At 54.3% G+C, this 26421-nt stretch overlaps 1 protein-coding gene across 1 annotated transcript in view; it reads right to left on the bottom strand.

The window, feature by feature from the left end:
- Positions 1-26421, bottom strand: part of LGR6 (leucine rich repeat containing G protein-coupled receptor 6) — a 183008-nt gene that overhangs the window by 37704 nt on the left and 118883 nt on the right. Inside the window, exons 5-6 of the mRNA XM_054395926.1 lie at positions 18292-18507; positions 8688-8759 (exon numbers count right to left, since the gene is read on the bottom strand). Of these exons, the coding sequence (XP_054251901.1) occupies positions 8688-8759; positions 18292-18507 (288 nt within the window). The remainder of the gene's footprint in view (positions 1-8687; positions 8760-18291; positions 18508-26421) is intronic.

Below are 26421 nucleotides of genomic sequence, written 5' to 3'. Positions count from 1 at the left end.
GGAGGGAACCACAAGAAGGCTGCTGAGGGACTGTTCCCAAAGGCCTGCAGGGACAGGACCAGGGGCAATGGAGGGTGATGGAGGGTGAGGGAACACTGCAGCAGGCTGCCCAGAGAGGTTGTGGAGTCTCCTTCTCTGGAGATATTCTAATCCCATCTGGATGTGTTCTGTGTGCCCTGCCCTGGGTGACCCTGCTCTGGCAGGGGGTTGGACTGGATGAGCTCCAGAGGTCCCTTCCAGCCCATAACATTCTGTGATACTGTGATTTTCCACACTAAACACCCCCAGCTCCCTCAGCTGTTCCTCCTCAGCCCTGTTCTCCAGACCCTTCCCCAGCTTTGTTGCCCTTCTCTGGACCTGCTCCAACCCTCAAGGCTCTTGGAGTGAGGGGCCCAAAACTGAACCCAGGATTCGATGTGCAGGCTCCCCAGTGCCCAGTCCAGGGGCATGATCCCTGCCCTGCTCCTGCTGGCCACATTCAGACAGAACTCAGAGCCTGCTTGGGCAGCACCCAACTGGCCTGGAGCCTGGGCTGCATCCATGACTTCTCTGTCACTCCAGGCTTCTGCTCTTGGAGGAGAAGATGAAACAAACTGGGACCAGCTGGCTCAAGAAGACTGCAGGAGGGAAGTGTCTGGTCCCAGTGCTGACTGTTTCAGAGGTGGCTTCCTCTGGCCACCTTCTCCCTGCATGGTGATCAGAGCAGGCAATGGACTGTGCAGCTCTGCTCTTGACCAGACACTGGGACTCATGGGATCAGGACCCTGAGCAGGGGCGGCTTTTCCAAATATCCACCTGAGCTCTTCCCTTCTCCATCCTCTGAGTCTGAGCACACAGGGCTCTGCTGAAGTCCCCAGGCAGGGCAGGGTGGGAGCACAGAGCAGAGCTGCCTCTGATGAGCTGCCTAGGGACTCAAAGCAGGGCTGGAGGAGCTCCAGGGTGCTGGGAAAGGAGCAGAGCAGCTCAGCACAGCAAACACCACATCCATGGAGGAGTCAAACCCATCAACTGCTTTGGGAATTGCAGAGACTGGGGCTAGCTTCCAGAGACTGCACAACAGCTTTCAAACTGCCCATGAAGACAAATGCTCCTGGGGGAGCAGGGGAGCTCCTGGCAGGCAGCTTTCCAGGAGGAGAGCAACGCCTGCCTGGCCCCAAAGGGTTAACCAAGTCTCCTGTGAGCCGTGGTGGAGACATTTCCCATTTCCTTCTTCCTGTCTTCCTTGCCTGAGGTGCAGTTGATATTAATTCTCTTTTATTCCTCCCTGGAAGATGCAGCTCTGGGGAGCAGTCGGTAGGCTCCAGCTCGTTTGCAGACTCACTAATTACCCCGGGAATGGGGCTGGGGAAGCCTGTGGTGAGGACAGTTCCTGTGGGGCAAGGCCAGGCAGATAGAATGCCTGGAGCCAGAGGGGCTTGGATCCAGCCCTTCTGGGAGCCCTGTGGTGATTTATTAGAGCGGGGGTTTAAAAAGAAATTTAAAAGGGTTTTAAGTGAGTGGAGATTTTTGCTTTCCAAGTGATTTATCTCCTTTGTCTGATGAGTGGAGGAGCTGGCAGGCATGGGGAAGGGGAGGGAGAGGACACAGAGATAGGAAGCAGTGGGGTCGTGCCAGGTGGAGGGGAAGGGCAAGGGCTGCAGGGCCTCTCTGAACTTCTGCCCACCACAACTGCCAGAGATGGGCTGGAGACGTCTGAACAGGCAGAGCAACACCACTCTGGGGACACATCTCTGCCACTCTGGCTGCAGCCTGGAGGCCTTCAGCATTTTGGGCTGGTCCTGGGGAGCAGCCATTCATCTCCCATCCCTTCCTCTGCCCCAGGAGCCCTCTCAGTCATGCTGTGGGGTGGGGAGGCAGCATGCTGCTGGGACACGTTTTTGCTCTCTGCCAGTGTCAGGGTCTGGCCTGGCTGCATGTGCCAGGACAGGAAGGAGCCCTGCTCCCTGCTCCCTGCTTTCTGCTTCCTGCCCCCTGCTCCCTGCTCCCTGTCCCCTGCCCCCTGCTCCCTGCTCCCTGCTTTCTGCTTCCTGCCCCCTGCTCCCTGTCCCCTGCCCCCTGCTCCCTGCTTTCTGCCCCCTGCCCCCTGCTCCCTGCTTTCTGCTCCCTGCTTTCTGCTTTCTGCTCCCTGCTCCCTGCTCCCTGTTCTCTGTTCCATCCATGCTCCATCTCTGTGGGGCACTTGGCCATGGCCACAGCCTGGGCCACAGGGAGGGCCACAGCTCTTACTTTTGCTTTGCTCCCTTTGCCTCAGCAGCTCAAAGCAGCTCAGGGGCTTGGCTGTCTGGAGGGACTTCATGCACTCACAGAACCACTGAATGGTGAGGGGCTGGAAGGGACCTCTGGAGATCATTGAACAAAATCCCCCTACCAGACCAGGGTCACCTAGAGAGGTCACACAGGAACACATCCAGATGGGTTTTCAATGTCTCCAGAGGAGACTCCACCACCTCTCTGGGCAGCCTGCTCCAGGGCTCCCTCACCCTTAAATTACAGAAGTTCCTCCTCATGTTCAGATGAACTTCTGATGTTCCAGTCTGTGTCCATTGCCCCTTGTCCTGTCCCTGGGCACCACTGAACCAAGCCTGGCCCCAGCCTCCTGACACCCACCCTAGAAGTATTGATCAGCATTGATCAGATGCCCCTCAGGCTGCTCTCCTCCAGACTAAACAGCCCCAACTCTCTCAGCCTTTCCCACCACAGAGCTGTTCCAGTCCCTTCAGCAGCTTTGTAGCCCTTTGCTCTCCCCTCTCCAGCAGTTCCCTGAGGTCCTTCTTGAACTGGGGAGCTCAGACCTGGACACAGTCCTGCAGATGTGGCCTCAGGAGGCCAGAGCAGAGGGGCAGGAGAACCTCACTTGACCTGCTGGCCACACTCTTGATGCACCCCAGGATGCCATTGGCCTTCTTGGTCACAAGGGCACCTTGCTGACCTTTCCCTTTAGCCTGATCCAAGAAACATTTCAGTTCCAGGGCAGCAAAGGGCTAAGTTCAGTGTTACCACTCTGAGGTCAAAGTGGTGCCTTACGAGGCATGAGGGAAGTGAAGGTGGTGAGGAGAAGCCTGGGCACAAGTCCAGGGACACTGAAATTCACCCCCCCCAGTCCCTGTCCTCACAGCAGTGGGGGACTTGCTCCCCACACATCTTGCAAGGGCAGCAGTGAGGGCATGGGGTCTGGATGTGGCCAAGCATCAGCTTCCCTCTCTGCAGCTGCCTGCTCTTGGCATCTCCTATCCCGTAAACATCCCTGCTTGACAGACTGACTACAGAGCAGCTACCATCTGATCCCCCTCCCCTGCTCCCCACATTGTTGAAGACTGAGAAATTCAGTCCAACATGATCAGGAAATGTAGAGGTTGAGGCCCTTCCACCACCATGGCAGGAAGATGGGTGCATGCTGATGATTTCCAGCCTGCATTGAGGGCCTGAAGAGCAGCAGCCTGCAGGGCAAAGCAGGAGCAATGAAGTGAGGAGAGGAGCAGCATGGCTGGAGCCTCAGCTTCTGGCATGCCCTGCTCCTGCTTCTTGCAAGAGATCACAGAATGCTAAGGGTTAGAAGGACCCTCTGGAGATCACCCAGTCCAACCCCCTGCCAGAGCAGGGTCACCCAGGACAGGGCACACAGGAACACATCCAGGTGGGCTTTGAATGTCTCCAGAGAAGGAGACTCCACCATCAGCCTGGGCAGCCTGCTCCAGGGCTCTGCCACCCTCAAAGTGAGGAAGTTCCTCCTTTTGTTCCATGGAACTTCCTGTGTCCAAGTTTGTGCCCACTGCCCCTGGTGCTGTCACTGGGCACTGCTGAACACAGCCTGGCTCCAGCCCCCTGACAGAATCCAGAATGCAGCAGGTTGGAAGAGACCTTTGCAGGTCATCTGGCCCAGCCCTCCTGCAGTGAGCAGGGATGGTGCTTCCCCTCAACATTTCTGCTCTCCCTTGCTTCAGGCCTCTTGGGATTCCCTCACCCATTGCACCAGGCCATTTGCTGTGGTCCAAACACTCCCTCTGGCCAAAGGGCTTCCCCTCTGGGCATGCCCATGGGTTATGGCTGTCCTTCCCTTGGCATTTAGAGTCTCTGCCCAGCTGGCTCTGCTCTGCTTTTCATCTCCTATGGGCACCCTTGAGCTCCCAGTTCATTTACAGTCCAAAGGGGCTGCAGGAAGAAAGTGTCAGCTGGGGACACTTCCACTCTTATTCACTCTGTGCATTTAGGAGAGAGGGCCAAAAGGTGCCAAGTATCACCCACTTCCATCACCCAAGACCTGGTTTCCTGGCTCAGCCATGCTTGGGGTTTCTTCCCAGAGCCCTGCAGGGTTGCTGTGCCTCACCTCCCAGGCTTTTGGAGCTGCTGAGACAACCTCAATGGGCTCCCAGGCTCTTTCGAAACCCACTGGGAACCTGGCCAGAGCAGCTCTGACTTGCTTCCAGCCTTCCTGCCCAGGTTTCCTTCCCAGGAACAGGAGGCTGAAGGGGGGAACTGGTGAACAACCAAATCCTGCCCTGGCAGAGAAAATTTACTTGGAGCAACTTTCTCCAGCTCCATGCTGATGTTTGTCCACTTGAGACCTAGTAGGTGTTGCACATCTACCTGTCCCCTCCTCAGCATGGAAAACACAGCCTGGACCTGGTAGAGCTGACTTCTGCTCAGTACCTGCAGGTCAGCGTGGGGGAAACAAGAAGTCACTCATCTGGCTTCACTTCACCTCCTTCTAGATTTGCTGCCCTTCTAAAACACCAGGACCAAGCCCTCTCCAAGAACAGAGATGCTCCTCTGGGATCTGTGTGCTGTAAAATCCCAGAATCACAGAAGTGTTTGGGTTGGCAAAGCCCTCTGAGCTGATCCAGTCCAACACCAACCCAACCCCACCATGGCCACCAAACCATGGCCACAAGTGCCATGGCCACACCTTGCTTCAACACCTCCAGCCATGGGGACTCCACCACCTCCCTGGGCAGCCTCTTCCAATCCCTGAACACTCCCTCAGCAAACAAATTTTTCCTTATCTCCAACCTAACCCTCCCCTGGAACAATTTCAGGACATTTCCTCTCCTATCACCTGAGATTGGGGAGAAGAGCCCAACCCCCACCTGGCTCCAACCTCCTTTCAGGGAGCTGTAGAGAGCAATGAGGTCTCCCTCAGCCTCCTCTTCTCCAGCCTGAACATCCCCAGCTCCCTCAGCTGCTCCTCCCCTGCCCTGTTGTCCAGACCCTTCCTCAGCTTTCTTCTCTGGACCTGCTCCAGGCCTCAAAGCCCTTCTTGGAGTGAGGGACCCAGAGCTGAACCCAGGATTTGATGGGACCTGAGGTAGGCATCCAGTGTGGTTGTGCATGGGCAGCTGAGGTCTGCATGGTGCTGCTCCTCTTAAGGTTTTGCCTGCATTTGGTAAAACCAGAAGGTTCCCTGAGTAACTGCTGATGAGGAGAAACATTTCCCTTAGGGGAGCAGAGGCTTCCACACCTCAAACTCCCTCAGCTTTTATGAAAAACCTGAGATTTTTGTTTTTTCTTTACATCCCAGCTTCTCCAGTGCTCAGCTGTGCTGCCTGGCTTGTGATCAGCACCTACCCACAAATACTCTTTTTAGGCAGCCTGGAGAAGTTTCTGTCTTCACCAGCTCTTAGCATCCTGCTGCTTTGCAGGAGGTAATGACCACAGGGGTAACTGAGAGCACAGCCTGGCCTCCAGCAGCCAAGGAAACCTGCTAAGTGCTGTCAGCAGCCTGCAGTCATCATCCCAGGGAAAGGGCTTGTGCAGAGACTCACAGGAGCTGAGGGGTGCAAGGGAGATGCAGATCTAGCAGCTGGGCTGGGCTGGTGCAGCCAAGTGCTGAGCTGCCAGCCTTGGGCAGCAGGGCAGAGGAGTGCTGAGGTCACAGGAAGGGGGTGGCTCCACAGGAGCTGTCAGTGAGCACTTGCAGCCCAGAGAGCCAAGCAGAGCCTGGGCTGCAGCAGCAGAAGTGTGGCCAGCAGGGCCAGGGAGGGGATTCTGCCCCTCTGCTCAGCTCTGCTGAGACCACTCCTGGAGCTCTGGGTCCAGTGCTGGAGCCTCTGTTGCAGGAAGGATCTGGAGGTGCTGGAAGGTGTCCAGAGAAGGGCCAGCAGGATGAGCAGAGGGCTGGAGCTGCTCTGCTGTGGAGACAGACTGAGAGAGTTGGGGCTGTTCAGTCTGGAGAAGAGAAGGCTCTCAGGTGACCTTCCTGTGGCCTTCCAGGATCTGAAGGGAGCTCCAAGAAAGCTGGGGAGGGACTTTTTAGGCTGTCAGGGAGTGATAGGACTGGGGGAAATGGAATAAAGCTGGAAGTGGGGAGATTCAGGCTGGATGTGAGGAAGAAGTTCTTCCCCATGAGAGTGGTGAGAACCTGGAATGGGTTGTCCAGGGAGGTGGTTGAGGCTCCATCCCTGGAGGTGTTTAAGGCCAGGCTGGATGAGGCTCTGGGCAGCCTGATCCAGTGTGAGGTGTCCCTGCCCACGGCAGGGGGATTGGAACTGGATGATCCTTGTGGTCCCTTCCAACCCTGACTGATTCTAGGATTCTATGATTCTGTGAATTGTTTGGGTTGGAAAAGACCTCTGAGATCAGTGAGTCCATCAGCACCTCTGAGCCAGGCTGGAAAGAGCCTCTGAGACCATCAAGTCCAGCACAGAAGTGCTCAGGCCAGAAGCAGAACCAGCTCACTGTCTCTTGGGGACACTCCTTCAGTGTGATCAGACCTGGCAGAGTGGAGATCTAGCACCCAGCTGTGCTCCTGCAGCTGCAGGCAGCCCGTGGGGGCTGGGGCTGTGGCATTCCCATCTGTACAAACCTGAACCATCAGAGCCTGGACACAGGCAGCTGCCAGCAGAGACCCTGCCCATGGGGACAACCCCTGCATGTCAAACACTCCCAGGGCTGCCTGGGCAGCAGAGACAGCAGGGACATGGCCTGAAATTGTGCCAGGGGAGGGTTAGGTTGGAGATAAGGAAAATTTGTTTGCTGGAGGAGTGGTCGGGGATTGGAAGAGGCTGCCCAGGGAGGTGGTGGAGTCCCCATGGCTGGAGGTGTTCAGGCAAGGTGTGGCCATGGCACTTGTGGCCATGGTTTGGTGGCCATGGTGGGGTTGGGCTGGGTTGATCTCAGAGGGCTTTACCAACCCAAACAGTTCTGTGATTCTATTCTGTGACAGGACTTCCACTGCTGCAGCCCTGCAGAGAGCCATGGCCCTGCAGAGCTATGCAGGCCTGTCCCTGCTAGGGCTGGGAGCCAGGAAGGAGACCTTGAGCTGCCCTGAATGCTGGGCAGCATCTCAGATGGGCAAAGGAAGTGCTAGAGCAGGAGCAGAGGGCAAGGGAAGCAATGTGAGCTTTCTCCACCAGTGTCTGTGGAAATGGAATCATCTCCCAGTCCAGGGGAAGACCTTTAGTCTTTCCCACAGTAAATAAGGAGCCAGCTCCTGCTCTGCAGCTCCATCCTGCTTGGGTGGGCAGCAGGGTGGCCTTAAGCACCTTGGCTACAGACTAAGATGGTATGCCTGGGGTATGGCCCAAACACAAATTTCTTTTCCATCAGCAAGTCCTCCACTCCCTGCTGCAACTCTTTTTGTGCTGCCTGGATGCCACCACTCTGCCCTCATGTATTTGCCTGTGCCCACCAGAAGTGCCTGGGAAGAAAGCCAAGCTGGCAGAGGGACAGGGGGCACCTCTGGGTCACCAGAGGAGATCATCCAGCAGCCTCCCTTCCCACATCACCCCTGGCAGGATTCACTCTCTCCCCAGCTGAGTCCTTCTGGGTGGCCCTAGGGTGTGCCAGTCTGAAAGTAGGAGACAATGTGTGTCATGATCCTGCCCCCAAGGGCTGTGTCTAGGGACCAAGGACTTGCTTGCTGCTCCCACTCTTGCCCAGTCACTGCTGCTGGCACTGTGCTGGGCACACAGGGGCCCTATCTCCTTGAGTGGCACTCGACTGCTGGGAAGTGTCACCTCCTTTTGCCAGGACCCAGACCCCCTAGTTTCCCCTGGCAAGGAGTGAGGGCCTGACTCTGACTCCAAGGCCTGCAAGGGGGGACTTGCTTCCCCACAGCCAAGGGTGATTCTTCTACTGCTCGTCAAGATGTGTCCTGAAGGAGAGTTCATTCCTGCTTCCCATTTCCCCATCCTGAGGTCTCCTGACACATTGCCTGCCCAGCTGTGCCAAGGACATGGTGCTGACTGTGGGTGATGCCAGGTGGCACTGGACCATCTTGAAGAGATTCCACAGATCCCTAAGGGTTTTTTTCAGCATTGAAATCCAGCCAGCCCCTAATGCTGATGGACTCAGATGTTTAGAAGGGGCCATGTCCAGGTGGGGAGGAGGAGGGGACAGTGGCTGAGCAGGTCATGCATGCTCACATGGAGTGCACCAGGACTGCACTCGTGTCCAGGGCCTCAGGACCCCTTCCCAGCCACTCTACCCACATGTGCAGACCCCTCTGCAGCAGCAGCAGCACAGCCAGACCAGCTTGCAGAGATGCAGTGACAAAGCCCAGTCTGCCTCCACCACAGGCAGGATCATGTCCTGGACACCTACTTGCTGGGCCTGGAGCCAGCCCTGCTGCTGCCCTCTGAGTGCGGTGAGGAGTGAAGGTGCAGTGGGGCTGAAGCAGAGGCCCCAGCCCCTTGCAGGGCTGTGCTGGAGCAGAGGAAGACCCAGGAAAGCAAAGAGGAGAGGAGACTCACAGGGTTTCCAGGCTGTGCAGCCCATCGAAGCCGTTGGCCCCCAGGCTTTGGATCCGGTTGTTGTGCAGATGCCTGTGGACAGAACAGGGATGGTCAGTGAGGGGCAGGCTGACCTCCCCCAGGCAGCCTGACCCATGGCCCAGGCACATCCTGCAGGCTCAGCACAGCCTGGCCTGGACCAGGGAGGGGTGTTAGAAGTCCCCCTGCCCGTGGGACACTTGCTAGGTGCAACAGAGCTTGCAGAGCAGCTCCAGAGCTCCCATTGCTCCCAGGCTGCCACAGGAGCTTCCCAGAGCCCTCTCCTTTGGTAGCTGCTGGGTGGCTCTGGATGACCAGGCTTACGCAAGAAGCTTCAAGAAACACCCAAGGTCTCACCTTACATCCAGCCCAACCCTACCAAGAGCTTTGTGGCTTCAGCAGTTGCTCACAGGCACCAGGTGCTGCCTAAGGACAGATTTGGACTCCTCAGAGCCTTGGTAGCAGCAAGGAGGCTTTGGGTCTGCACTCATCCTGTTAGTCACAGTTTATTATTATCTTTACTTGCTAAAAAATGGGAAATGCTGACAGTGCCTGATGAGCTCCAGCCTGATTGCAGTGAAAATTGTCTTCAGTTGAAGGCTTTGGCACTGGTGGCTGAGGTGCAGGGCCCTTGTGACAGGCTCTGCACTGAGGCAGTTTTCTCCCTCTGTGTTTTCCTCCTGGTGCATGAAAGGAAAATGTTGGGGAAAGCAACCTGGGTTAGTCCTGCCCTGAGCCAAGGCAAACCCATTTGTGGGGTCACTTCTGCTCAAGGACTTGGGTGCCCTTGGTAGATGGTGCAGGAGGATGTCAAAGTCAGATGTGGACCACCAGGAGGGGTGGTTTGAGTGAGAGCAGCCAGCAGTGTGAGATGGCTGATGGTAACTGCTGTGTGATGCTGCTGGTGGCCACAAACGTGCAGGGCTGAAGGCCTGGGGACTTCCCAGCCTCAGTGCTGGCAGGGGAGAGCCACATGTTGGCCTTTTGGAAGCTCTATAGGTGCTGAGTTCCCCTGGAGTCCCATCTGCTGGGCTCCCTGTTTCCATGGCCCCTTTCTCCCTTTCTCAGTCGTTTGGCAAAGCCAAGACCCTGATACCTGGATTCTTCCTGACTGCCAGGGCCTGGCTGTGTTGTGTGCACATCTGAGTGGTTTTGCCATCTGCCTGATGGGAGGCACAGGGCCCATTGTCTGTCTCCCTCTGAAACCCCACCCAGGGGTATCTCAAAGTCCATACAGAGAAATCTTGGAGCAGCCTGAGGAAAGCCTGCTGGAAAGCAGGAGAAGACAACCCTCCCCTGCCCAGCCTGCACTTCAGCACAGCAGTGCTGTCCATGCTTGCACTGGGCTGGGTACAGACAAATGCCCAAAGAGGGGGTGAGGTCCTCTGGGTCAGGATACCCTCCTAGCTTTCTGTCAGGGTAGGTTTCCTCATGAGTTCATTTCACAGTCCAGGTTCTCCTTCAGCACAGAGCAGCAGGAGGTTAATCTGCTGCCACACTCTTGCCTTTGGGCCTTTTTCTCCCTTGCCCACGCTCAGGGATGCTCCAGCCCTTGTCCAACACTGCTGCCTCCTTCCAAGAGCCTGGGGGAGGCTCCACATTGGCAGGTGGATCAATGACTTCCTCCTTATTTGCTGCTTGATCTAAATCTGTCTTGGCTTGACAAGTCTCTCCCTCCACCTGGATTCGAGTGTGAGCTCCTTGGCTGAGCACAGGCAGCTCCCACTGCCAAGAGTTCCAGGGTGAAACAGGAGGGAGCTGGGAGTGGAGGAGCAGCCAGGCTCTGGGGCAGTTTGGTAGGGGCTTGCAAAACAGAAACCAGCCCAAGAAGGATGTTTGTTGTTGGGTTGAGAACACACAAACATGTCAAGGGAGGGGAAAGGTGTGTGATGAATTGTGTTTGCTCCTTGGAGCAAGTAGGAAAGAGGGAAAGGAAGGTGCCTGCAAGAGAACTTGGTGTGATTGTGACTCAGAGGAGAAAAGAAGCTGAGATCAAATCTCAGGATTTCTCACAGGAAAGCTTTTGCTTTTTCACAAGGGATAGAAGTTCAAGCCCAGGTGGTTTCCTCTATCAGCTGTCATGGGATCCCTCTAGATCATGTTGACCTTCCTTCACTTGGCACTTCCAGTGCCCAAGAGTTTTGTGTCCCTTTCAGCACTGGATGCTGCGTTTGGTTTGCACCTGGAGCTGCAATCACAGCAAGCAGTGCCCCACAGCTGTGTCCTGTGAGGAGACAACTTGGGGAGAAAGGGAGTGCAGGGTGCTGGGGATGTGTTGGGGTGACACGAAGAGGACCTTTGCCTGAGCTGGGCCCTGCTGAGCAGCTGAGTGCCACTCAGGTCAGGCAAGGAGACAGGACAGAAAAGCCATCACCTGCTGTGTTTATATTTGGCTCTAAAGTGCTTTGTCTGCAGGCAGAGTGATGAAAATCATCAGCAGAATGTTCTTTGTTGGTGAGAAAGTGATGAGCAACCCAAAAAAAAAAAAAAAGGGTTATAAAAAGTGCTGCTGTGGAAGCTGAAGTCTGCAGTTGTTACCCAACCACATGGCAATAATAGAAACAAGAGAGCTGGAGAGGTAAACACTGGAGAAGGCCTTCCTGCCTTCCCCCTCTCCTGCCTGCTTTTGCTCCTCAGGTAAACAAATGCTGGCAAGTGGAATTGCAACACCTCCAGTGTTTGTCAGCCTGGGCTCAGCCCACACCACCTCATGCTCTGCCCTGCAAATTGGTGCTTGGCTCTGGCCTATAAAAAAACCTTCTGATAGGCAACCCCAGGAGAAGTCTGGAAGCCCTTGCTGCTGGAGCCAATATCCCACCACTGCCCACAGAGCTTTGAGATCTGTGTCCCTCCCTTTGCAGGTTGTCCAGGGAAGTGGTCGAGGCCCCATCCCTGGAGATCTTCAAGGTGAGGCTGGACAGGGCTCTGGGCAACCTGAGCTAGTGGAGGATGTTCCTGCTGAGTGCAGGTGGGTTGGACTGGATGAGCTTTGGAGGTCCCTTCCAACCCAGAGCATTCTGTGATTGATTCTGAGTGAGGCTGGTTGGGAACAACCATTCATGAGAGCAGCATTATGCAGGGAGGAGCAGGACAGTCACTGCTCCTTTCTGGGCTGGGTGTGGACTTGTTTTCCAGTCATGAACCTCCATTAGAGACCAGGGGCCTCTCTGAGAGCAGTTTTGACCTCTGGCAGGATGGCAGACAGCTCACTCCATGTGCTCCGGCAGCAGCACAGGTGCCACCACAAGCCATGAGCCAGGCTGCCTGCTCTGCTGTGCCAGGTGGCCCCAGGCTGTGCCTTGCTCCAGGGCACCATCAGCTGCAGGGCCTGGAGAGTACCAAACAGCCACAGTCCCACTGGCACTGCACAGAACCACAGAGTGCCAGGGGCTGGAAGGGATCTCTGGAGATCATCCAGTCCAAGCCCTGCCCAGAGCAGGAGCACCCAGGGCAGGGCACACAGAACACATCCAGAAACACATCTTGAAAGTCTCCACAGAAGGAGACTCCACAACCTCTCTGGGCAGCCTGCTCCAGGCTCCAGCAGCCTCACACCTAAGAAGTTTCTCCTCATGTTGAGAGGGAACTCCTGGGTTCCAGTTTATGTCCACTGCCCCTGGTCCTACCACAGGACACCACTGAACACAGCCTGGCCCCTTCTTGCCCCCCACCCTTCAGATATTTACAGACATTGACCAGGTTCCCTCTCAGCCTTCTCTTCTCCAGACTAAACAGCCCCAAGGCTCTCAGCCTTTCCTCATCAGGCAGATTTTCCAGTCCTTCATCATCCTCATAGCCTCTGTTGGACTCTCTCCAGTACTTCCCTGCCCCTCTTGACCTGGGGAACCCAAAGCTGGACACAATACTCCAGATGTGGTCTCACCAGGGCAGAGTAGAGGGGCAGGAAACTTAGGAGCTCCAAGTCTGGAATGCCATCTCCAAGGGCAGAGGGCACTTCCACCTTGCAGAGAGGGGACAGCAGAGGAGCTGCTGTGCTGAATGGTGCTCACTGCAGCTGCTCCTCTGGGGGAAGAGAGAGAGCAGAAAGGAAGGAAAGGGAAATGAGATCACATCTGCATCATGCACTGGCTCTGGAAGGCTGGAGGTGCTTCTGGTACCCACATTGTTAAGGGAAGGGATAATGTGGAACAGGTGCAGGGAAGAGCAATAAAAATGATCCAAGGGCTGGAAAAATCTAGGATGGAGCCTTCGAAAGCTCAATCTGCTTAGCTTATTAAAAATAGGATCAAGGGGATGAGTGTGGTGTGACCTGGAGGATTCTGCCTGGCTGGAAAATGGTTCTGTGATTTAGTGGAGAAAAAAAAAACAACAAGAATGAATGTCTGAAGTCAAAGCCAAAGAAAGCTCAAATGGGAAATGTGAGTTGGGTTTGGATGATTAACCTCTGGAGCACACTACAAAGAGAAGTGGTGGAGCCTCCATCACTTTCATTTCTAATGACTTCAGGTTTTCTTCTCCAAAGGACAAATGCAAACCTTTCCCAGCAGTTATTTGCAGTAGAGGATAAGAACTAAGTTCAGATCTGAATTCTCCCCTTGGCCCAGCCCTTGTCAGGATGGATTTCCAGCTCCCTTGGGGCCAAATTGTCAGTTTAGCCATGGCTAAGTGGAGAGCCATAAATCACAGGTGAGGCAAATTCCCATGGGTAAGGATCAGCATCAGACTTGCCTAGTGAAGAATGGAGCCTGATCAGGACTGACATTGCCAGGGAGGGCCTGGAGTTCTACTCACTTCTTTCTCAAGTGCTGGAAAGGGAAATTCACTTTCGCCAAGGCAGTGTGCTTGGCCCTCAAAGGGAAAAGACACTTTGCAAAGGAAAGGCCCATGGATGGAACCCAGATGTTTCAGGGGATCCTGTTCTGAGGAATAATGAATTGCACATGCCTGGCACTCCCCAGCAGCACAGAGGTTCCCAAGAAGTCCTCAGAGATGCACTTGTTAGCTCCCTTCTGCAGGGGAAGGCAGAGCTGCACAGGGTCATCCTGATACTGATCTAGCTGGGGGTTGTTTCTTGCTCCCTTGTACTCAGCTCTGCTGAGGCCACACCTGGAGTGTTGTGCCCAGTTTTGGGCACCTCCACACAAGAGAGATGTGGAGGTGCTGGAGCCAGGGCAGAGGAGGGCAAGGAAGGGGAAGGGGCTGCAGAATAAATCTTGTGAGGAGCAACTGAAGGAGCTGGAGATGGTTAGTTTGAGGAAGAGGAGGGTGAGGGGAGAGCTCACTGCTCCCTCCAGCTCCCTGAAAGGAGGTTGTGGAGAGGTTGGTGCTGGTCTCTGCTCACAGGTAATTAGTGACAGAACAAGAGGGAATGGCCTCAAGCTGCAGCAGGCCAGGGGTAGATTGGACATTAGGAAGAATTTTTTCCCATCAAGAGTGGTCAGACACTGGCACAGGCTGCCCAGGGAGGTGGTTGAGTCACGAACCCTGGAGGTGGGTTTAGGGTGAGCCTTGTAGAGCAGGGTCAGTGGTCGGAGTCACTGCTCCTGAGGGCCTTTTTGCTGTGCAGGGGAGCTCCAAGCCCCACTGCTGTCAGCTGACACTAGTGATGCTCAGCTCCCCTGGAAAGCAGGGCTGAGATGTTTGGTGCTTGCTCCCAGGAAGGGAGGGCACTGAAAATCAGTGAGGCCTTTGGAAACTTGTGGCCAGAGTAACAGCAGAACAAGGATGAGAATGGGAGTGGGAAGCCAGGAGTCTTGGAAACCAATTTGCTCCTCTAGTCACCAAACCATGCTGAGAGAAAGAGAGCTGCACTGAGTCCTAACATGATTAAAACTGTAAGAAAGAGAAATTGTGCTAAACGTCCTCAATTTACTGCCTTTAGATGTCAACACATTCAGCTGGAAGGTCTTCCTGGGTGACTCAGGAGTGAGACACTCACAGGTGAGTGGTTTGTCCTCACCAAAGAAGCTGAAATTCAGGTTGCATGAATGCTGTAGAGGAGGAGAAAACCAGCCTGAGATATGGAGTAAGAGGCTTTGGTGTTTGGGAGCTGTCCAAAAGGCAGCTAAGATGAATTGGTTGACCAGAGGAGACAGAAGGGCCTACAGATGGCATGGTGCCATTGTATGAACTGGCACACTTGCTACAGCCTGTGGTTCTTTGTCTCAGAGGTGTGCAGGAGCAAACCTCTCCTGTGGTGTGTACACCAAGTTCTCCTTGCAAAATGGCCACCTGGATGGGGATTGGAAAAGCCATGATGAGGGAGGGGAATGACAGAGTCAAAATGCAGAGAGGGCACAGAGGGGTAGAGACAGAGCACAAGAATTAGAGGGTGTTAAGCAAAACTGCTTGGCAGTGCCATGGAAACAACTTTCTCAGCATCCTTGCTTTCTAGACTTGTGTGAGGGTAAAGAGGGGTCAGGGCCAGGCAGGGGAAGAGCTTTGGGGCATTACAAGGCCAAGGTAAGTGACTACCCTGAGCTCACAGCAGGGGAGGCAGCAAACACTGAGACCATTTGACAGCAGGACCACTGCAGGAATTCAGTCAGCAGGGACACCTCCAGCTAGAGCAGGTTACTCAGAGCCACCATCCAGTCTTCAATGTCTCCAGGGATGGGGCCTCGACCTGGGCAACCTGTTCCAGTGTCTCACCACCCTCACTGTGCAGAACTTCCTCCTGATGTCCAACCTAAATCTGCCCTGCTCCAATTTCAAACCTCTCATCCTATCACTCCAAGCCCTCCCCAGCCTTCATGTAGGTCCCATCAGATATTGAAGATCTAAGGTCTCCCTGGAGCCTTCTCTTCTCCAGAGGTTTGAGCCAGTGAGATTTCCAGGAGCTGAGGACCCAGCTAGAGACACAGCTGAGTTGTGGTCTCCTTTGCTCTAACTGAAGGGATTTGCTGCCACATGATGCAAGGAAAACTACCCAAAGCCTTTCCCCTGCCAGGCTGCCATGGGGCTGCAGAGCAAACCTCTGCTGATTGGCATCTTTAGGACAGGTTACTCCAACCTCTCTCATCCACATCCCAGCATCTCTGCTGAGAGTGCTCCCAGCTCCCCTGGGGACACCAGGAAAGAGAACTGCAGAGCTGTGACAGCAGGGACACATCTGCAGCACTGGGAGAATTCCTGGCTGCAGTTCCAGACGTGTCTGTGTGGGGTTTTGCTGGTAGACCTCTCTGGGGGTCCAGGCTGAAAGAGGTGCTGGGACTGCTGGTTTGAGAGTTGACTTTCTGCTGGGTTCAGCTGACAGAGGAGATGAGGGCACTGAGGGGAAGTGCTGTGGTGCACTCTATCAGCCTGTCAGCACAGCAGCATGGGGGTTTCAGATGCGCTCTTCTCAATGAAAAATCTTTTATGCTTGAGCAAGAAGCAGCTTTTTGTAACCTCCCTTTGCTTCATAGGAATCAGCAGCTGAAAACTCCTCAGGACTCTTCCTGCTCAGACACATTCTGCCCTGAACAGATCCAATGTGGGGGTAACACAGAATCACAGAATTATCAGGAGTGAAAGGGACCTCAAGGATCATCCAGTTCCAACTCCCCTGCCGTGGGCAGGGACACCTCACACTACAGCAGGTTGCCCAGAGCTACATCCTTAAAAGCTTCCAGGGATGAGGCTTCCCCTTTGAAGATTCTATTGCCATGAGCCACTCTGATCAGCCAAGGCAACTCCTTTCTGCCACCAGCAGCAGCAGGGTGTCAGGAGCAGAGCACATGAAGCCCACATTAACAAAGGCAGGGGCAGGCTGGTGCCAGTTGCTGAGCCTCACAGCTCCCGTGCTGGGTGATGTATGTGGGGCTCTGCTCACTGAACAAACTGCTGCCCTGGTTAGACACCTGCAGCAGCAAGGGCTGGGAATAAGATCAGGGAGTTCCTCAACTGAAGGTTTAATTTATGAGCAGAGTCTGAGCCTCCTAACTTATCCCAGACTGAGGCTTGCACATCCTGCTGTGTGCTTTGTGTGGGTGCAGGACCATCACCCACACCTCTCCCAAAGGCAGAAGGGTTGTGGAGGAGGAAAAGCACAGCTCTGCACCTGGGGAGTTCATGCCCTCAGCCATGGTCAGCTATGTCCATCAGGCTGTATGTGAGGGATTCCCCTGTGCTCCTCCACATCTGCCCTTGGCTCTCCTCCCCAGCTGCTCATTCCAGGCTAGAAGCTTCACAAAATTTATGGCAGCAGCCAGATCTTCTCCATTTAGGTGCAGATACAGACCCTTGCAGAGAAGGACACAGATGTGTCCTCTGTATGCTGGAGGGAAAGTCTCCTCAGCAGCCTTGGTGCCCAGCTTGGCTGGCTGTCGGGGTGTTTGCTTCTCAGTTTGGTGGGTGACTGAAGCAGGACAACATCCCTGGTAGGGGAAGAGGAAGAGCCCTGGGTGACTTTGCCCTGGCTGTGTGCTGACAAGGGTAGGCATGGAAGCATGGGAGAGATTTATGGAGCCAGTCCTGCCAAACACTTGTGAGCCCACAAGCATCCAGCATCGTGTCCCAGAGTGCCTGGCAGAACCACGGCAGTGCTGCCTTCCAATTGTTTGTGGTGGGACATTATCCCCTCCCTTGTGACCCCATGGTCAATGACTTTTATTTCTTGAGCTTGCCTGTTTAATTAAGGAGCTGCTTCTCACCCAAAGTACGGGATCAGTCAGAATGAAAGCAGCATGCTCTGGGGACTGAGAGAAAGCCCCAGATGTCAGCTCAGCAGCTGTGCCTGCTCTGAATGAAGAGGCTGCATGATGGTGGCCATGGGCTGCCCTCTGGGACCAGCACTGCTGTGGGTGCAAACTACTGATGTGACATTTCTCAAGCTGCTTTGAGCATTTTCCTAAATCAGCCTTGATGCTTTGTCTAAACAGCTGAAGTTGGTGCTTAATAAAGCTCTGCTTTGTCCAAGGACTTTCTATGCTACATGGCTTCAGTAAACACTTGAAATTCTTAAAGCAAGAGTGGCAAAACTTCCAGCACAGCAGCACTGAGGCAGAGGTTGCTCAGCAGTGCTGCTATCAGTGCAGAGGGCCAGAGGGGCAGCATCCCATGGAGGTGCAGCAGCTCTACAGCAGCTGCCAATCACACCAAAGCTGCTGATCAACACCAAAAACCCCAGAATCACAGAACTGTTTTGGTTGGCAGAGCCCTCTGAGATCACCAACCCAATCCCACCATGGCCACCAAACCATGGCCCCAAGTGCCATGGCCACACCTTGCTTGAACACCTCCAGCCATGGGGACTCCACCACCTCCCTGGGCAGCCTCTCCCAATCCCTGACCACTCTTGCAGCACAGAATTTTTTCCTCATCTCCAATTTAATCCTCCCCTGGCACAATTTCAGGACATTTCCTCTCCTTCTATCACCTGAGACTAGGGAGCAGAGCCCAACCCCCACCTGGCTCCAACCTCCTCTCAGGGAGCTGTAGAGAGCAATGAGGTCTCCCTCAGCCTCCTCCAGACCGAACACCCCCAGGTCCCTCAGCTGCTCCTCCCCAGCCCTGTTCTCCAGCCCCTTCCCCAGCCCCCACCAGGGCTCCCCATGGCAGATGGTGCCCGTCTGGCAGGCACAGGCAGCACCTGGTCCCAGAGGACGCGGCGGGTGCGGGGGAGAAGCAAGCGGAGCAGGCTTACAGCACCACGAGGCTGCTGAGGTTCTGGAAGGCGTAGTCAGGGATGTGCCAGATCTGGTTGAGTGCCAGGGTCATGGCCTGCAGCGCCGGCAGCTGGTTCAGAGCCTGGACAGGGATCTCGGTCAGGGCATTATCGTCCAGCCACAGGTGACGCAGGGAGAGCAGCCCCTGGAAGCTCTTCTCGGGCACCACAGAGATCAGGTTGGCATCCAGGCGGCTGAGGGGGAAACAAACAGGGTGGGGATCAGTGAGGGAGGCGTCTGGGGTGCCCTGTGCCCACAGGGCTGTGCAAGGGGCGTCTGGATGGCCAGCAGGGATCGATGGCCAGGCAGATCAGCCCGGGATGTAAACAGTGATTAGCATCAGGAGGTCTTGGAGCAAGGCTCCTGCCTGCTCCTGGAGATGTTTGGCTGCCGCCAAGGATGATCCCTGCTTGATGACCATGCAGCTGCCAGCTGATGGCAGCTTCCTAAACAAAGTGGTTAGTCTAAGGCCTTCCACATGGACCCCCCAGGTGGACTCTGGCCAGCTGTGGCTTGCAGTCACCCCCCTCACAAAGGAGCATCAAAGCTGCATCCCCTGGGGCCGGGCTTGCCATGGACCTGCCTGAGCTGATCTGTGGAGGCACAGCCCTGTCTGGGCTACCCCGCAGCCCGCTCAGACTCAGTGCTGTGGGATGGCCAGGACAGCCAAACCAGGTGGCCACATCTCCATTCCAGAAGAAAAGCATTTGTCTGGAAATGCAAAATTTGTGGCAGCCCTGCTTGGGTTCCTGTGTTTGATCTGAACAGCCAGGCCAGGGCTGACTGCAAAGGCAGTGCCAAGGAATCAGCTCCTGTGTCACACTGCAGGAATGAAGCCTCTGCTCTGTCTCACTTTCTCTGCTCTTTGTCTCCCTTCTTCAGGCCTTTTCTTTCTCCATGATTTGACAATTGCCCTTAAATTTTATTTATTTATTTATTAAATCCTCATGGACACCTTAAGGCAGTTGAATGTGAGGTTTAATTTGGTGAGAAATGTAATTTTTTAGGGCTTGTTTTCGTTCCAGAACAGAATGAGAAGCCAAAATATATTAAGCTTATTACAAAACAAAATAAATAAATAAATACAAATTTTAAAAAACTAAGTTGGAGATTCATCTCTCTTGAGGATCTCAGAAAGGTGAGCAGGATACAATTTGTTATCTGTCAAGACAAAGTGTAACAGGAAAACACTTCGAATTTGGATGAGATACCAGGAACCAATTACAGCAAGGAGAAAGCAAATCCTGATTTCCATCCATTCCAACAGAGCTTATTTCATTTTTTCCAAGATATCTAAAGGAAAAATCTCTGAATTCAAATGCGAAGAGAAAGCTCTTTGGCTCTTATCAAAGCACCAGAGCAGGAAGTTAGAGCTGTCAGGGCAGCTGTCAGGGCCCAGCCCTCCGACCAACCACCCTGCAGAAAGCTTTGTGGTACAGACATTGGTGTGGTTGAGGGAAAGCTGGACCCTGGAGCAGACCCCCAAACCCCCAGCACCAGACCCTTCTCCAAAGAGCACAGAAAACATTTTCTAGTTCACAAACCACTGCCCAGCACCCTGCAAGGAGCTTCAGGTCTGCAGCAGGAGAACAAAACCTCTGCAAGTGGAAGGAGCCCAGCAGCAGCTGGGGCTCTGCAGGGGGGCAGGAGTGTTGTGTCCTGGGTGGAAGGCTCAGAGGGTCCTGGGTGGAAGGCTCAGAGGGTCCTGGAAATCAGCCCTTGGCCTGTGCCACAGGGAAGCAGTTTCTGCACTGATCTGACCTGGATGGAACGATCTGGAGGTTTGTGCCTGGTTGGGAAGTGCAGACAAACTTCCCTGGGATCTCTCAGCCAAGTGCCCTGGGAATGCAGTGCAGAAGTCTGGGGACAGCATCACCTGGGCTGAAATGATCCCCAGGGTGGCTTCAGCAGCTCATTCCTCACTCCCAGCTTTCCCAGCAATGTGTTCTCCTGAGCCTCCACACACAGCCACTGCTGCAGAGGGACATTTGCTGTGCCAGGCTGGGAGTTTTTCAGCCAGCTCTGCTGAGTCCTCTGTGGTAGACAAAAAATCTCACCCAGAGCTCAGCTCAGCTGCCACAGTGTGATGGGTTTAAGAGCCACAGAGAAGAGAAATCCTCCAAGTACCAGAGAGGTGCAGGGAGTGGACACCAGAAAATGTAATCCTTCGTTATTTCATTCCCAGCAGCCTGCATCTCCCTGCCCTACATAAACTGGCTGCAGACTTTCAGCCCTTTGCTCCCCCTCTCTGCTCCCAGCTGGATCTTATCTCTTGTGGGGAGGTTTGTGGCCTGGCTTCAGCTTTGGCAGAGCTAATTTTGACTGCACCATTAGGGTCTGGGTAGGGAGGTATGGGGGATGGGGTGGGCATTGAGGCCTGGTGTTGAGGTCTGGAGCTGAGGTCTGGAGTTGAGGTCTGGAGTTGAGGTCTGGAGTTGAGGTCTGGAGTTGAGTTCTGGAGTTGAGGCCTGGAGCTGAGGTCTGGAATTGAGGTCTGGAGTTGAGTTCTGGAGTTGAGGCCTGGAGTTGAGGTCTGGAGTTGAGTTCTGGAGTTGAGGCCTGGAGTTGAGGCCTGGAGTTGAGTTCTGGAGTTGAGGCCTGGTGGGGGGAAGGTTTCGGTAAGGCTCTGTCCTGGTGAGGTTTTGGCACGCCCAGGGAGGCTGAGGCTGGATGTGATCCTGTGTATTTTGTATGGTTTTGTGCTGTCTCTATAGTTGTGAACAGAATTTCCATTTCCATTTCCAAATCTCTCCCATCCTGTGAGGAGCATTTTCCCTTCACTGCTGTGGGGAGGGGCACAGAGCTCCTTTCCACTCTCACACTGAGGGACAGGCTTTGCATCTCTGCTCAGGGGCTGGCAGGAGGCAGGGGAGGGTTTCCCCTTGAGGGGGAGGGGCACGTTGGAAGTTCTGCCTCCAATTTACCTCCTGTCACCACCACTGCAAACACATCAGAGCACAGCAGCATCCATCTTCCCGTGAAGACAAATGCAAAGAATGAGGAGCAGCCAAGCCAAGCCTGCAGCAGCTCAGGGGGAGATTAAAGACTCCATTTGAAAAAAATTTCATCGAAATGTTGTGGGACAAACAAGAGCTTTTTTGACCAAAATGAAAACTTGTGTGGGAAATGTTAATCTTTGCTTAATTTTTCCATTCCTCCTTCAGCATGAGAATTCTGTTAGCTGTTGGCAGTCACAGGCTGGGGTTTTTCTTTCATCCAAATCCCTATATGTTTACTGAAAATTGTTTTAAAGTGAAGGCTCAGCCTTGAGTCTAATGAATTAAAGAGCAGACAATGAAAATACCCTCGGAGGGCAGGGGATGGCATTTTGCAAAGTTGAAATGAAGCTTTCAGAAATGGAGACACCAAAGCAGAGAGCCAAGGGCTGCTGCACCAGGCTGAGCTGTCCAAGACAGGGATGGCTCCTGGCAAGGGTGTGAGGTGGACCCCATGGCTGTCCAGGTTTATTACAGAGTGTAGGGGCTGGAAGGGGCCTCCACAGATTATCCAGTCCAACCCCCCTGCCAAAGGAGGATCATCTACAGCAGGGCACACAGGAACACATCCAGGTGGGTTTTGAAAGTCTCCAGAGGAGACTCCACAGCCTCTCTGGGCAGCCTGCTCCAGGGCTCCAGCAGCCTCACCATAAAGACAACAACTCCTGGGTGAAGCCACAGGTATGAGCCACTGGGGAGTTTGAATCCAGTGTGATGGTGCCCCGGGTGTTGGGGAAAAAATGGATGTTGGTGGAGCTGCTCCATTGCTAGTTAGCATAGGCTCAGGAAAGGCAACTTTCTGTATCCATGCTCCACAGGCATGGGAAAAGTGCCACTGAGGTAGCATGGGTCCTTGGTGGAACTTTACTGAGGTACTTGGCCACCTCTCTTCCTTTGTGGATCCTTATGGTTAGCACAGGGACAATAACTAAGATTTGTCTTTGCAGTTTGTTCATGCTCCTGGATGGCCACAAGCTATGGATGTGCTGCAGCTCCCAGCCATGCTCTGTTCCATGTCACAGAATCACAGAATCACAGAATCACAGAATCACAGAAAACATCCAGTTGGAAAAGACCTCCAAGCTCATCCAGCCCAACCCTGACCCAGCACTGCAGGGTCAACACTAAACCTTGGCCCTAAGCACCAGGTCCAGAGCTGCTTGAACACCCCCAGGGATGGTGACTGCAGCACTGCCCTGGGCAGTCTCTTCCAATGTTTGAGGACCTTCCAGTGCGGAAATATTTCCTAACACCCAGCCTGAACCTCTTGTGGTGTAGCTTGGAACCATTCCTCTGCTCCTGTCCCTTGCCACCAAGGAGCAGAGGCTGTCCCCTCCTTGCTCCAACCTCCCTTCAGGGAGCTGTAGAGAGCCATGAGGTTTCCTCTCAGCCTCCTCTTCTCCAGCCTGAACACCCCATATCCTCACACCTGCCATCAGTGAGACTCAGATGGACCCCAGGTCTTTGTCTCCTTGCTTCTGCAGGGGCTGCTGGTGCCGTGTGGTTGTGCTGTGGTGAGTGTGGCCACTCCTGGAGAGCAGCATGCTCGGGAGGGAGCTCAGCCACATCACTGCTGCCTTCAGCTGCTCCAGAGGGTGAAAACCAGAGCCCAGGCAGATTCCTCAGCAGAGGGAAAGGGAGGCTTTGTCCTGGTTGTGATGAGCCTGAGCAGCCTCAGAAACAGCAGCCTGCTTGGACTGGAGCATGGCAAGATCCACCTGTCTGGGACTAGTACGGAGAGGTTGTGGAGTCTCCTTCTCTGGAGCCTTTCCAGCTCTGTCTGGATGTGTTCTGTGTGGCCTGTGCTGGATTCTATGGTCCTGCACTGGCAGGGGGTTGGACTGGAAGATCTCCAGAGGTCCCTTCCAAACCCTAACATCTGTGAGCCTGTGAAACGAGGAGCAAGGGAGAGTCCATGTGAGGGCATTGCCCATGCAGCACGGAGGGAGAGGTTCCTTGTGCACAGCACTGCCAGGGGAGCAGGGACCATGGAGTAAGCGATGGCTGCACAGCTGGCACCAGAGCCCGCTGGCTGGCTCCTGAGGGAGCTGCTGGCTCCTCCTGGAGTGGAGGTGCCTTCTTTCTAATAAAAGCTGTGCATGAGAGGATTGCTAATTGCTATGGCTTCCAGACAGCTCTCCTCTTTCTTCTGGCAGGAGAAAAGCTGAAGGCTTTGGCACAGAGTTGTTGGTAATTATATCAATTATACTAAACAAAAACCAACCCAACAGCTCTCTCTTCAGTGTGTGACTCTGGCTCCCTAAGTGTTTGGAGTTATGATTTATACTTAAGATAATTGGGCCCATTAGTGGGGAAGTGGGGCAGCACAGGCTGGGGCTGGCTCCTCACCTTCCATGGAGGTGTTTTAATCTTCCTTTCACCAAATCACTCAGTTGGTTTCCCTTGCAAGCTTTGACCCGTTTGGTGCTTGCAGAGGAAGATGCCTCTTTGGGGGAGCTGCTGCATGGCTCAGGAGTGAGGCTGCTGCTCACACCTGCTGTCAAGCAGTGCTGTAGGTCTGGGAAGTGGCTCTGCAGAGGGACAAGGTCTCCAGGTGACTTCACAAGGCTGAAGCTCAGCACTGCAGAGCATTGTCCTGTCTGTGGCAGGCTGAAGGTGCTGATTTGAAGTGGGACAGTCAAGAACAACAGAGTGTAAAAAATCATCAGCTGCTTGAAAATCTCAGCTTCTGGCTTTAGAACTGCACCTACTACTGATAGAATCATAGAATCATAGAATCAGTCAGGGTTGGAAGGGATCACAAGGCTCAGCCAGTTCCAACCCCCCTGCCATGGGCAGGGACACCTCACACTGGATCAGGCTGCCCAGAGCCTCATCCAGCCTGGCTGCAAACACCTCCAGGGATGGGGCCTCAACCACCTCCCTGGACAACCCATTCCAGGCTCTCACCACTCTCATGGGGAAGAACTTCTTCCTCACATCCAGTCTGAATCTCCCCACTTCCAGCTTTGTTCCATTCCCCCCAGTCCTGTCACTACCTGATAGCATAAAAATATGCTGTGGGGCATTTACATGATTTCGACATGACACTCAACAAGAAGTCATGAAGTTCCAGGAGTCACCCCAGACTTTACCCTGCTTTCTGTTTTAAGGACTACATGGATGAGGAGAGAGTGATCTGCTTGGGGAGAACATCAGAAGTCCCTTGGATTTTGGTCTGAGGCACTGCCCGTGGCCTCTGTGTTCCCTGAGCAGATGTTCTCATCTGTGCTGAGCTGTGGGGAGAGGAGCAGGTCAGCAGGAGAGGCACCACCAGCTGGTGCCCTCCCTGCTGCTGTGGCCAGTGGCAGCTCTGGGGAGCCAAAGGAACCTGTGTGAAGTGGGAGAGGAAGCCCTCCCTCGGGCTGGCCAGTAGCAGATTGGTTTTGTGTGGGTGCAGGGTAGGAGCCCAGCCTGCCTTTGAAGAGCCACTTCACTGCTTTGAGGCTTGAGGAGAAACTGCCTGTCCTCGTGCCAGGAAGAGGCCAGAGGTGATACTAGGATCAAAAACATTCCTAGAAGGAACCAGGTAGGCAGGGAGGTCCTTTTCTAATGAGAGAAGGTCAAGAGTGGGAGATTCCTCCTTGCCAGTGTGCAGAAGAGAAGCCATTGACCAACTGTGTGCAGGAGCTGTGACCTGAGGTCCCTGTGTCCCTGTGCCTCACACCCAGCAGTTTCTGAAGAACTGCCTTGCTCCCAGCAATGCTTCCAGAGTGTTTCAGAGGATGAACAAGAGTATTTCCCAGGCAGCTGTGAGCAGAGGGATCCTGCTGTCTGTGGTGTGGATCATAGAGCAGGTGGAGAGCCAGTGGATAACCAGGGACAACCTCTGTTCCCCAGCAGTGTGCTGCAGGTCTCAGGCTCTGCTGTGCAGAAGCAGCCTTGCCCATACCTTTCCAGTGCCTTTCTTGGCTTTGAAGCATTTATAGGGGAACCTGCAGCCTGGAAACCAACAATGCTGCACCATGCATTGCTGCCAGGAAACGCTCCTGCTGCTCCTCTCCCTTCCCTACCCATGGCAGAGCCAATAACATCTGCCTGTCTGGATGCCTTAGCTGAGCTCTGTGCAGTAACCAGTCTGGGGGTTGGACTGGATGATCCCCAGAGGCCCCTTCTGACCCCCACCATGCTGTGATTCTTTGGTTCTGTGATTCTGTGCCTCTCTGTCTCTGTGTGCCTCTGTGTCTCTCTTTCTGTGTCTCTCCATCTCTGTGTCTCCGTCTCTCTGTCTCTGTGTGTCTCTGTGTCTCTGTGTGTCTCTGTCTCTGCCTCTATATCTCTGCCTCCGTGTCTCTGTGTCTCTGTCTCTCCATCTCTGTCTGTCTCTGTGTGTCTCTGTGTCTCTATGTCTCTGTCTCTGCCTCTGTGCCTCCATCTCTGTCTCTCCATCTCTGTGTCTCTGTGCCTCTGTCTCTGTGCCTTTGTCTCTGTGCCTCTGTGTCTCTGTCTCTCCATCTCTGTGTCCCTGTCTCTGTGTCTCAGTGTCTCTGTGCCTCTCCATCTCTGTTTCTCTATGTCTCTGTGTCTCTCCATCTCTGTGTCTGTGTCTGTGTCTCTCCAGTGCCCAGAGGCAGTGCCACAACAGGGCAATAGGATCCCAAACTCCAGTGCCCCCTCTCAGTACATTTTGCCCTATCTTGAGTTCTTATTTCCCTTGATAAAGTTAGAGCAGACTTGCAACCCAAAGCCCACTGGGTGGTACTGGGTGGTACCCAAAGCCCACTGGTCTCCAAACTGGGGAGCTCTGCATCCTGGTTGTCTGTCCACAGCAGAATGCAGGACATAAAGCAAGAGTGGTCTGGAGAGAGAGAGAGCTGCAACCCTTCAAGGAGTAAGGGCTGCCCTGGCAGCAGTGGGGGGAGGGGCTGGTTGCCCACCCACCCCTGAGCCCATCCCTTGCTCAGGGAGTGAGGTGCTGGCTGTCTTGCCTGGCCCCAGTGTGCAGAGTGTTGGCTGCACAGAGCTGAGCTCACCAGAAAGGTCTAATTGGTGCCCCCAGGCAATCGTCTCTCTCTTCCTGTCTGAGTTTATCTTGAAAGGCTCAATTGAGTTACCTCCTATCCCATAATAGGATCTAAGTTCCTTGTAGTAACATAAGAAGGAGATGATGTC

This window comes from Indicator indicator, chromosome 35 (genome assembly GCF_027791375.1).
Source record: "Indicator indicator isolate 239-I01 chromosome 35, UM_Iind_1.1, whole genome shotgun sequence".
Lineage (NCBI taxonomy): Eukaryota > Metazoa > Chordata > Aves > Piciformes > Indicatoridae > Indicator > Indicator indicator.
This window is presented reverse-complemented; position numbering and strand designations above follow the sequence as displayed.